Below are 13,394 nucleotides of genomic sequence, written 5' to 3'. Positions count from 1 at the left end.
GACCTCCGACAATGAGGTACACGTTGGGAAAGACAGTCTTGGCCTGCTGCAGCTGGCGTGCGTGACCTTGGTGAAACACGTCGTAGATGCCATCCGAGTAGACGCGCACGCGCCGGCCCGCCGTGCCCGCCGCAGCCGCCGCGCGCGACACGCGCCCGTACGCGCAGCGCTCGCGCTCCGCTACCGCCATCGGGTCCGTGCTGAACGGCGCCGCGAACATCAACGACTGCAACAACCATACACAAACTATAGCACTCTTGTCCATGTCGCCACCACCACACTTAACTGGTAGCACTGCTCAAGATCTAACTCCAACATCTCGACCTTCGCGTTTTGTAAAAAAATACCATTAAATCATTAGATTTAGTTCAGAATCTAACCAAACGAAAATATAAAAGTCAAAATGAGCTCATCTAAATAATAATTTAAATAGAATAGTCTGAAACATCAATTTTGTTGTTCCCCCTTCCGATCGGCACTGTGTGTGATCAAGGCACCACGAAACGCAAGTAGCAAATAAACACTAATCAATGTGTAAACAGGTAAGTATTTCATTAATAACTAATAAGTGAAGGCCAGCCACATTGGCCCTATGCTACACTTACCCGCTTTGACCTTACACAAGAAAAGTTTAATTGCCGTCATATCATATATGTATCTAGACCTATACCTTTAAGTTAAAAAAGTATCTAACCACAGGATAACAACGGTAAGGACTGCCGATTATGCATGTAATGTAAAATTCTCGGATGTCATCCAAACTGCCCAATCAACGCTACTTGCATCATCTTTTATGTTAATTAACTGTTACTGTTCCAGGAATGTTAACGATAAGCAAAGTCCAACCCGCCAAAGCGAAAAACGTGTAATGCTACAATGAGTCGGATTGTCAGGCGATGTGTCAAGGTTCAGCTCGGCGATTACCGCGGCCGTCTGCGGTAATGACGCGAGTGGTGCGATGTGACGTAATGCCGCGCGCTCGTCTTACTCAAATCATAAGATACCGTAGCCGCTAATAATCTATCATATTTTTCCATCTATCATATTTTTCCAGATACATTTGCATACCTACATTTTTTAATAATTTCTCATAAACGGCTTTAGCGATTTCGATGAAATTTACAATATAGGTTATATAAGGGCATATGAAAGCGAGAATTTGATCAAACTACGGTTAATTTTTTTAATAATTACTTTGCCTGAGTTTTTTTCCCAATCCGAAACGTGTTGGCCTGAAATGTACCATGTACCTACATGCATTACATTGGTGTAAGTACTCGTATATTTAACTGGATTCATAATCAGCCGAAAAAAATGGTCCCACAAAAGTAATGCTCGAATGTCTTGAGCATGAGTTTTGCATGAGTCTCGTTTCGGCCGTCGACAACGACAACTGTCAATGTCAAACCTGACGAAATGTTCTGTGAAAAAATGCGCTTGTAATAAATAGCAAAATAGCAAGAAAAAGGATGGCATATTTTCTTTCAGTGAGTTCTATTGAAATTTTAACAGAACTAATGTGAATCATTCGCAATTGTATGGTATTTAATAATTCATTTGGTTAATACAAATTAACGGTTGTCACGGATCAAGAATATAGATTCTACATTCGATTTTTTTTAATAAGTACCATGTTGGTGGCAAAAAGGCATACTTACGGCTCAACTGCTGGCAAGCGGTCAACGTAGCCTATGGAGTCCTGAAACACCAGGGTGTCTCATACGCGTTGCCGACACGTTTGTTTGTTGTTGATGTACATAATAGGTGGGGTTTTTTATGCGTCTGAAGATGTATTTTTACGTCATGTCCACCAGAAGAAGAACATAACAAAAATCATAGAATTGTTGTAATATGTAAAGTCGATAACCAACCTGTCTCTAACTGTACTTACGTTTACATTGCGAAAAAAGAAAGCTCCAAAAGTAAATGAAGATCAAAATAGTTATTTGTACAACAAGAGAGCAAAGTTTGATATTTCTTCGAGTACTTGTTTTGAGTCCCGTGCAAGCGAAAGATTCTATAATTTAGAATCTTGAGCGTAGTAAGGGACTCAAAAGCGCACGAGATGTAAATAACTTTGATCTCGTGTAGTACACAAAAATTTTCACGTCAGTCAGCCATCAAAAAATACAACCTGAAAAAATGTAATCCAGACGCACGGATCACTATTTCACTCATTTTTTCTGAAGGTATTCCAACAATTAACTCTAATTACCGCAATAAAACTAAACGAAAGAAATTTCAATTAAATAATACGAAAATAATGAATTAACGAACATCAATTGACAGTTCAAACGACAACTTTTTTTTGTAAAAAAAAAAAATAAGATACGGTCCGAATTGCGGATACTACTATTTGTCAAGTATAGTAGAGATCGTTAAGTAGAATTATTTACTGCGTAACAATTGCGTAAATTTGTATAAGTTCATTGTTTTGATTGTATGATAAAATACGCAAAATATGGTGTTTTTATTAAATTTTAAACTTTTATTGCATTAATTAATTATTACGAATGAAGACTCGTAGGGTGTTTTGGAACGATGCAGTCTAACTTATTTCGGGGGTCTATTATAAACCGTCAATATACCGTTGAATTACGTATGCACTTTTTTGTCCCTTTCTTTTTGCTAATGACGTAAAAGGGACAAAGACAATAGAATCCAAATATTTCGAACTTGTATTAGGCCCCGCACGTTGAAATGACATTCGAATCTAAAGGTCACTTGAATGTTATTTTGTCTCACTCGGTGAGCAAAATGCGATTTTGCTCACTGTTTTTAAGCAGCAAATTACCCTTGTTCGAGCTGCTGACGTGAAAAGATAATTATACAATAGTACATTACGATACAAGTTCGAAAAATAGGAAATTCGAAACGAGTGGCGATAAATTAAAACACGACCGAAGGGAGTATATACACCGTGTTTTTATTGAATTCCGTTAACTTAGGGGTATCGGTAAGTACGTTTAAGGAAACTAAATGGCATAGTTAATTTTTATAAAAAATAACTAAATGTTGCATATAGCGTTGTTGTAACACGGGCATTACATTTAACTCAACCAAACAATTGAAAACTGTGACATATCAATGTCACTTCGAACATCAATCGTCCGAGATAGTACTTTACGTTTAGGAGTAAATGTATGAACTTGTACACTAATCAATATGTAAACAGGCCCTAAGGTAAGTGTACACGCTCGTAAGGGCATTATAAGATAAAAATTAATTATTGATTATCTCCGAAATTGAGTTAATTAGAATACCGGTGTCTTTGAGAAAGTTACTTAACTTAAGCTCAGGGATGCACCCTTGAAATTAACGCAAATCAAAAAAAAACACGGTGTATATATATTTTTTTTATTTAAGACAATAATATTAAAATAATTTGTATACATAAAGCGACTCCATTCACTCGCTATTCATTTTGAAGTTTATACAATGATTAACTTACGAAAAGCCATTTAACCAAATTTGACCCTTAAATTGTATTGCATTAACAGTTTTGAATGATTCACGGTTCGTTTCCCTAGACTTAAATCGACAGGGATATAAACCGTGATTACTTTTTAGGGTCCCGTACCCAAAGGGTCAACCGGAACCCTATTACTGAGACCCCGCTGTCTGTCCGTCCGTCTGTCACCAGGCTGTATCTCATGAAGCGTGATAGTTAGCCAGTTGAAATTTCTACAGATTATGTATTTCTGTTGCCGCTATATCAACAAATACTAAAAACAGAATAAAATAAATATTTCTTTCCAATCTCGAGGTTCTCATCCAATCACCGAAGTTAAGCAACGTCGGGCGGGGTCAGTACTTGGATGGGTGACCGTATTTATAGATAATGGAACGGAACCCTTCCTGCGCGAGTCCGACTCGCACTTGGCCGGCTATATTAACAATTGTGTTTAAAGGTAATCAATCACGGTTCATATCCCGGTCGATTTAAGTCTAGTGTATTGCATTAAGTTTATTTTAGTATGAAATACTTATCTTGACTAAAATTATAAAGAAGCGTTATTGTTATTACTTATTAGCATTTACCAGAGCGCATTGCCGAATGTCAGTTTGTTCCATATATTTTTACATATTTATTTCGCATTGGGCGTCCTCTTCTTTTAATACGTTAATGATGCATTACCCTGAGTTACGGTAATTAGAGAGCTCTTTATTATCTTTACGGCTCAAAAATAATTTTAAACAGTCTTGACCTACAACGAGTTTCTACTAACTTATTAGTTGAATTCTATTTGAATGGTTTCCTGGCTCTCTAAACGGGTTTCGAATGTTTCAATGCCGAACGAAAAACAGCGTAGGTTAAGTAACTGTTATTTCATAACACATACCTACTTACTTATCTCTTTAAGCTAATCAAATTTGCAAAAAAAATCCTAAAAACGCCAATCGTCATGTAACGACATTTGTGATATTGATATGTTACTTGGGACTCTGGTGAACTGTACCCCTAGTGTAAATATTTTCGACAGCGAAACGTGACGTACGCGTTGGCGTTAAGTGTCATTTTGTATGAGATTTTTGACTTTCCAAAACGTCCCGCTTAGCGCGCTGTTCAAAAACCCATACAAAATGAGACTAAACGCAAACGCGTACGTCACGTTTCAAAATCGAATTTATTTACACTAGGGGTACTGGTGAAAGTATGTTTTGCAAGCAAAAAATGTATGCTCTCTACGTAATTTGCGAAAACTGTAAAAAATCGGACTTTTCTCTTTTTGCAGATTTGCTAGTAAACTATGGATTTTTTTAGGGTTCCGTAGCCAAATGGCAAAAAACGGAACCCTTATGGATTCATCATGTCTGTCTATCTGTCAGTCCGTCCGTATGTTACAGCCTCTTTTTTCCGAAACTATAAGAACTATACTGTTGAAACTCGGTAAGGAGATGTATTCTGTGAATCGCATTAAGATTTTCACACAAATATAGAAAAAAAAAACAATACATTTTGGGGGTTCCCCATACTTAGAACTGATTTTTTTTCATCAAACCCATATAGGTCTTCAATAATGATATTGAGGTTTCTAATGTCATTTTTTTCTAAACTGAATAGTTTGCGCGAGAGACACTTCCAAAGTTGTAAAATGCCCCCCCCCCCCCCCCCCCCACCTGTAATTTCTACAATAAGAAAATGATAAAACTAAAAAAAATATATGATGTACATTACCATGCAAACTTTCACCGAAAATTGGTTTGTACGAGATCTAGTAAGTAGTTTTTATAATACTTCACAAATGGTAGGGAAGTCTTCATGGGCGACTTGGCTGCTTTTTTTGACATAACGTAAGTTCAATTAGAAACAATTTACTACCCACCCCCAGTGCCTTATGTCTAATAATTCTTGAGATATGAGACTACAGAAATTGTTTTAAATTAAATTTTTAGTCGGTCACATTCAAATTCGGATAAATCCACTCTACCCTTCCCCTCGTACCCCTTTACTCTTCGCTCTATGATTAAATCATAGAGCGTAAACGACAGTGGGTCCTGAAGTTACGTCATCTATTTTTGTAAATGCTGTTGCAAACATAACATACTAAAAATATACTTATAATATACACATTTTTTTATAACTACAAGTAAATTATTTAAAATTAAACTACTTACAATTGTTATACAATAGTACATTATTATACAAGTGTGCTAAGTTGGTCATTACACACGACGCGATATTGTGCGCGCGAGTTGTAAGCGAGCGCGCAATAAGAAAGCCGATGTGGGTAAAGACTAAAGACCAATGCTGCATTGGCAATGCACACGCGTTTACTACGTTTTTCAACACCTTCGAGGAAAAAACAAAACTTATAAATTAGATTTTTTAGTCAAAACAGTAAAAGTACAATTTACAAAATGGTGACTTACAATTTTAACATCGAATGCTGGGCTTGTAGGGGACTTATTCGCCAGTTCATTGAAGTAAGGTAACAATAACAACACGTTTTCCCAGAAAGACTGGGCGTTTTTGCTGACTTTCCATTGTATAAAAGTTTCATATGCAGTCAATTATTTTTCACCCGATTTTGATGGTAAAAGGCTATCGTTCTCGGCTCTTGTTTCTATTGGTATTACTGGCAGCGTCAATTTTATGTGTTCTTCATTTTCAATGCTTGAAAATGACATTTTCGTCAATATATGTATAAATTAAAAACATGCAAAACTATTCCAATTTTATGACAAATACGGAAAATGGCTGGCGCGTTAACATAGTCTTAGTTAATTCAGAAGGAGTACTAGGGTAGCATGGGATCTTAGAAGTTTTATTAACCCAATCTGAGAATCCGTGTGTGAGAAGTTATGCATGAGTATATAAAAAATAGCTAAAAAGTCAAAAGTCCGTAAATTAAAGTTCAAATGACTAGGATTGTATAAATTATTACGAGGTACAAGACAAAATATGCATTATAAGTTTAATAATAGTACTAGGCTAGCAGAGCATATTAAAAGGTATGAAGAAGTTTATACAAGCACGAGCATTTAAGCCACTATTTTGATGGCTATTTTCCACATAGTTGCATTTATAAGCAATGCAAACACACGTATAAATGTAAGAACATAAAGTACAATATAGGTGCTTAAATAATAAAAACATTTCCTTCGAGAAATTTTAAAAGACGATACGAGTATTTGTACAGGTACTAGGAAGACATAAGTGGTTGAGAGTTAATGTTACCTATAGTCTTATCTTTACTCGTACGGTCACCTCTGAAATTATTGATACAAAAATATGTATACACGAATGTATTGCCCATATATTAAGGTACTGTATACATATTTTTAGTATCGATATTTTTCAGACATGACTGTACCACACTATTACCTAACCTATTATATGACGAATAGTAAGCACATACAGTATTATGTCCTCAAATGAGCAGATTTTTGTGAAAGCCCTTATTGCTCTCATCACTCACTGTAAATTGAGCTAATTGTGACGTTATCCATGAAACCTGGATCTTTTGTCAAGGGCCCTTACGCCACACTGCGTAGCGCAGCGTTGTATTTGTATAGGAGCATCGTTGATAATGGCTTAAGCGCCATCGACAATAAAGTCCCTTTCAATAAATAACGTCAAAGAACGATTTTTTTTATCACTTTTAAGGCAATTTACTGAAACAGTAATCGACTTATAATGAAACGAATAACGATTTAACTTATAATTAATTCGACGTTTAATTAATTATTGATAAAGGAACTCCATATTTATACTGTTTTTATTAGTATTGAATGCTAACCAAATTTTGGTGGTAACTACTGGAAAAAAAAAATTAGTAACAACTTGGTGGTAACTAGTGGAAATAACCCTAAAATATCTTTAGCTATAAGGTGTTTTAGGGACCTAACAAGGATTTCTTTGCTGCCATCATCTGTTATTACCTATTTTGCTTATTTTAATTCATTTCATTGATATCATAATTCATGTGCTTATAGTAACGTAATTGTCGGAGATAAAATATGATCTAATGTTTATATCACGTTGACATCGCGTATTAACTGTTACTTATGTTACGAACGTCGTGAATAACAGAACAAAGAGGGGGTTTTACGAAAAATAGGTACTTATGTGATATATATTTTGTATGAAACAACAACAATTGATTATTTCTAAAAGTATACTAAAATTTCTAGAGATTTGACTGAAACCACTTTTTCCCTATGTTTGCTTGTGTGTATGTCCCTATGTGTACAACCAGTACAACCCGGTTAAATATAAAGTCATAACAACAAATATTATAACCCTCAAGAATATTTTGAACTTTTAGTTAGAACTTTCAGTGAATCTCCATGTTCGCGTGCAAGTCTTTTTTTTTTCATTTCATGCAGGTGTTTTAAAGGACAAACGCGAATATAGTTCCCGCGAGAGTTATGGATTGTTAAAAAAAAGCTATAACTCCCTAGGGAATAATAGCTTTTTTTGTTATCTGTCACTAATTCATTAGAACCATGTACTTTTAAAAAACTGACGTTTTATATTTTTTGTTTATGATTAAAATTATTTAATTTCATGTATTTAATAGCAGTTTAACATATTTTAACACAATTTTCAATCGTGGCTGAATGCCTGATAGGTCTGTGCCTTCGATGCCTAACCTATCAAACAATAACAACATGGCGGAAAATGTTTAAAATGTCACCGTTTTATTAAAAAAAAAAGTTTTTTTCTTCGCAAGTGTGATGAAACTGATGAAAAACATTGTGTTGTAACTCCGGGGGTAAGAATATTGCAAACTCGGGTTTTTAATCGCTCGTGTCCAAAACCCCTTGTTGCAGAATGGTGCTATAATTGGTTTGTTGAATTAAAAAAAAAGCGGGGTAGTTTTGAAAATGAGCCTAAATGTGCAAGCTGTAGAAAAAAACATTCGTGAGAACCTGCGAATTACATACGTAGGGTAAGCGAACCCAACGCATGTAAGCTAATAACAACCGTCAAAAAATCTACGATCGTAAACGTTTCTAAAGAAGCGATTATGCACTCATTAGTTATGTAATTTATCGAAATCAATTTAGAACATAGATTTTTTAGTTTCCGTTTAAAATCTTCACACAATATAAGAAAATCAAAGGGTCTACTAAAACCCGCTTTGCCCAGGCTTGGACCTAAATGCGTTGCTGGTGCTTTGGGCAAAATGGCTAGTGGTTGTTGGGCAAAGCGGGCTGTACCAAGTCAACATTGACCGTCTAATAATTATATTAGGCTGGTTGCAGAACTTTCCAAGCAGTCGTCGGACATTGTTTACTAACTTCATCGTGTGCACTTTCACTCATAGTAATGGACAAATGAGTAGAAAACATAAAACTTTTCTAGTCATCACGTATACTTAGTATTTTTGAAACAGCTTGCTTACGGTGACAGCTGACATGACAAAAATACTATCGGTAAACTACGATAAGCATGAAGAAACTGAATATAAAAATGGGAATTATGATGATAAACGTAACATGTAAAATGGTTCCTTGTGTTGTTGATGTGGACGAGTGATGAGTGACTCACGGGAAGGTCTGTGGGCGGCTGCGGATGCTTGAGCAGGCCGTTGATGCGGGGCTCGGGGCCGGCACCTCGCCGCGCGCTCAGCATGGTCGTGGTTGTGGTCGTCACAGACATCTCGTACCAACTCCTTTGCTTCCGGTCTAACTAGTCACCGAGAACACTAATCCGTGTCAAACTACTGTCAACAATTTCATTGCTTTATAGACTGATCGCGCCCGATTCGCTTAGCAAATTATAGCTCTGTATAAGGAGATGTAGATTCTCACTTTCAAAAACGTACGTTTAACATTATTCACACATTTACGTGGTCCAAAGATTTATTAACCTTAGAGATTTATCCGCACTACTTTGACGTTTAACTATTGTAAGTTTCGCCGCCACTAAGGAAGTTAAACGGATGGAATGTTGAAATTGAACCAATACTCTGCGGGCGCGAATAGAACGCGTTTATTCCACTTGCTCGACTAGTCACTAGTTAACTGGAGAGGCGTGAAGTCAGTGAGTTGTATAAGCGCGCAATGATAAATATAATGCTCGTTGATTGTAAGGTTAGCGCAAGCAAGAGGCAGCGGGGAAACCGGGGGGCAGGGCGCGGCGCGCGGGGCAGACGACGGTGGCGCGACGCCGACGTGGAGGCTCGCCAGACACACGACGCGCCACGAGTCGCTCCGAAGGGGACTCGAGCGGCCGGACGTGAACATCGTCGCGATTGTACTCTAGATTCCCTCGCATTCGTCATACAAGCGTTATCAGCCATCGGCCACATGCAACTTTATAAATAACCCCGCCAGCTCCAAAAAGATCAATCAATGAACACCCTATTGGGTGAAGCCTAAATATATTTTATGGTTATTATTTATTATAACCATATTATAATAGCTCTCTATAAAGTATTACATATTATTTATGTGCTTCTCATAATGGAACCACGGGTAATTTTACATTACTTTACATATAATTTCTGGTTCTTCTAGTTTCAGACCTCTCCATAATAATAAAGTTTTCTTGTGCACCCTGTAGGTACTTTATAACGGCGGGATGGACTTCAGTTTTTATTCTTGGAGATGTGTAGATTGTGTAGGTACCTACTGTCAACTGTGGAAGCAAAACATTTGGGAACATGCTTTTTAATTTAACTACCGTGACTCCAGTAGATCAATACTAATCCAATACAATAGTATCCAATATCCATACTAATATTATTAATGCGAAAGTGTTTCTGCCTGTCACCTCTTCTCGCTTAAACCGCTGAACCGATTTGAGTTTTAGTTACTTGATCATAATTACCTATATACTTACTTTATTTTTTGGGGAATTACAGAATTATTTTTTGGAGAGAAATTCTGTAGATGTACAAAGCACTTTTCTTTTAGAAAAGAGATGCGTACGTACTATATACCGTATGTATAGGGAGCAATCGCTACGAAAGGTATTTAAAGACAAACGGATACTCAGTCTTACTGGTATTTATGTACTTGAACTCAGTCTTTTCGTTAACAATAATTTTGAATATTTTGCTAAAAAGTCTTCATTAAGAGATAATCTAAGGGAAAAGTACAAGTATAACCTAGTGTGTTCAAAAGCAAAGAACACATTGTACTACAAAAGCGCCTTCTTCACTTCCATACGTGTATTTAATGCCCTACCCCTACCTAATTATATTAAAATGTTGGATGGTAAACAATTTAAGATTCAATTAAAACGGTTTCTTACAGAATACGTATTTTATAGTTTAAACGAGTGTTTCGAAGCGATGGAAGAATAGAGCCATATGTGTTAGATACTAAGAATATATGTTATAATGTGTACAGTTGTTATCTATTTTTAAGGCTATAAAGCATAGTTCATATAGAATTGGCACATAATTAGCAATGTTTAAAAAATAATAATTCCATGGCGGGAAAAAAATTTACAATAACAGTTCAATCACCAACCTTCAAAGTATTAATGGTGAAAATATTATTTTCCTAGCTTTATGCATTTTAAAGTTTTCGACCATGAAAATTGAGAACAGGAGATTGATCGTGCACAAATACTTCGCAAATTCTTATCGATCCCGGACAAAGACAGCTAAGTCGCTTAAGATGCTAAAAGCTAGTATTTGTAAGGTCATAAAACGTTACAAGGAGACTCTATCAGCCGACAGGAAAACACAAACTAATCGGAGGTCTAGGACAAATAACAAGATTTTGGGAAAAAAGTCCCAAGGTCACTCAAACAAAATTCAGGACGGTCTAATTACGATTTATCCCAAAAATTCAAAGAAACTTCTAGAAAGATAAAGATGATTCACCTCAGAGGTGGCTATAGGAGCTATCGATAAATAAAACAGCCAAATCGGACTGTTCAACAAATCCGACAAGCTAAAACACTAGCTCGACTATTGTACGACCCAGTATTGACAAAATTCGAAGGTTGCTTATTGTTGGTCGACAAGACGTATGTAAAACTCGATTTTAGTCAACTACTCGGTTCGAAGTTTTATATGGCCAATAATAGAGGTAATTTACCCGAAAAACATAAGTTCGTGAAACTTGACAAGTTCGCAAAAAAACATATGATATGGCAAGGAATTTATAATTGCGGCTGTAAGACGAAAAGTTTTATAACACAGTCAACAATGAAATCGGACCTTTATATTAAAGAGTGCTTAGAGAAATGAGTATTGGCATTTATTAGAACCCATAACGGTCCTGTGAAATGTTGGCCAGATTTAGCCAGCTGCCACTACTCAAAAAAAGTTTTGGCATGGTATGCTAAATAATCAGGCCAATTACATACCCCGCGAGATGAATCCTTCGAACTGTCCCCAAATTCAATCTATCAATATCTACTGGGCAATCATGAAAAAAAATTAAATAAGACTAGTCAAATTGTCCAGGGTATCAATTCATTGCGATCTACAAGAAATCAACACCCCAAAAATGTCGACAAAAGTGTTGTGCAGAAAATGACAGGGGTACATTATGAAAACAGTTCGTAATTATTTACACAACAGAGATTTTTTTTAAATTTATACATATTTGAAAGCTAAATATATTACTATTTAAAATTCACCATTCATAACTTTCTTATTTTATTAACTTAAAAAAATAACAATCTTCTAGTGCGTACCAATTCTATATGAACTATGCTTTAAATTGTACGCTCGAAACGAGCAACTGTTGATACATCCTTTATATTTTACACCTTTATGTACACAGTTTACAATAAATAAATTACTTACTTACTTTACTCTTTGATCATAATAATCCAATATGATACTGATATGTCAGTGTCAATGTCAAATCAAAAGTGCCGTTTTGGTTATGGAAGGCAAAGGTAAGGAATACAATCTCCATAGGCAGAACTGTTGCAAGTGTCCAGCTGTCAGCTATAAAGAATAGTTCCAAATCTCTCGAGAGTAGCGCTAGAGTAGCTAAGAACGTAGGCGTTATTGACGGAGTAAAATGCGCTGTCTATAATTTAATTTTTTTGTCAAGTATTCTAGGTATTGTAGCGCCACTTATTTAAGGTTTTTTAACGGACATTTTTTGGTAAATGGAGATTCTATTCCTTGCCTCTACCTTCTTGATTTTTGGTTGAGAAATTTCATTTTTGACACTGACAGTGAGGGTTACCACCCGTACAATAATAATAATTATACAGTATCATACAATATTTTAGTCAATTGTACTATAAACGGTGCCCGGCATTGCGAGAGATTTTAACAGTATATTCCTGATCATATTTAAAAACTAAAATGTCCTTTTTAGGGAATTCGCCTAATATCAGAGTTAAAAGCCATTGACAAAAAAAATCATCATTTTAGCCTTTTTGATGACGATGTTGCCTCACCGCAGATAGACCGTATCCCTTTACAATATCCTATCGTTGCTTGACCTAACACTCGTTTGCCCTAATTTTGATTTCCCTATTATCGAATCGCCAATTTTTTGTTCTGATATGTTTTTCCCTAATGGCACTTTCCATATGGAGTATTTATCCTAATGTTATTGATCATAATTATTATCTTGTCTATTTATTTTTAGGGCTAAAGGTCATAAGCAGGCTGACGCAACTAGGAACAAAATAAGTTTTGTATGGAACTTGTTTCGCAAATCTTTGCCAACGAAGAAAAATAAAACGTCAGTGCTATTTATTCTGTCAAGTTTACATCAAGTCAACTGTCAGCCTAATTGTTTTGTTTGTTAGGAAGGCTTCAATGTTTTGTTCGGGTATTTCGTGCAATTTCTTTATTATTTAGTGAAAATATCGAAAATAGTGAACCGTGATCAGAGTAAAGAGCGACTTTGTTACAATGCCACCGAGAAAATGGTTTACTAAGTGTGAAATATGTGGCAAGCGAGCCACTTGAGAAAATCACGAAAAAAGGGATTTTATGGCGAAATGTCCC

At 36.0% G+C, this 13,394-nt stretch overlaps 1 protein-coding gene across 9 annotated transcripts in view; it reads right to left on the bottom strand.

Annotated features, from left to right (window-relative positions):
- The window catches only part of LOC133528519 (choline-phosphate cytidylyltransferase B-like), a 67,075-nt gene that overhangs the window by 37,426 nt on the left and 16,255 nt on the right, over positions 1-13,394 (bottom strand). For 8 of the 9 annotated variants that reach the window (XM_061865917.1, XM_061865909.1, XM_061865949.1 and 5 more), the window contains one exon: positions 4-226. In XM_061865917.1, coding sequence (XP_061721901.1) covers positions 4-226 — 223 coding nt within the window. Of the gene's footprint in view, positions 1-3; positions 227-9,001; positions 9,788-13,394 lie in introns of those variants that run through there. The other variant, XM_061865968.1, reaches the window with a different exon arrangement.

Source organism: Cydia pomonella, chromosome 1, assembly GCF_033807575.1.
Source record: "Cydia pomonella isolate Wapato2018A chromosome 1, ilCydPomo1, whole genome shotgun sequence".
Taxonomy (NCBI): Eukaryota; Metazoa; Arthropoda; class Insecta; order Lepidoptera; family Tortricidae; genus Cydia; species Cydia pomonella.
Note: the sequence above shows the minus strand (reverse complement) of the source record. Positions and strands in the feature narration are given on the sequence as shown.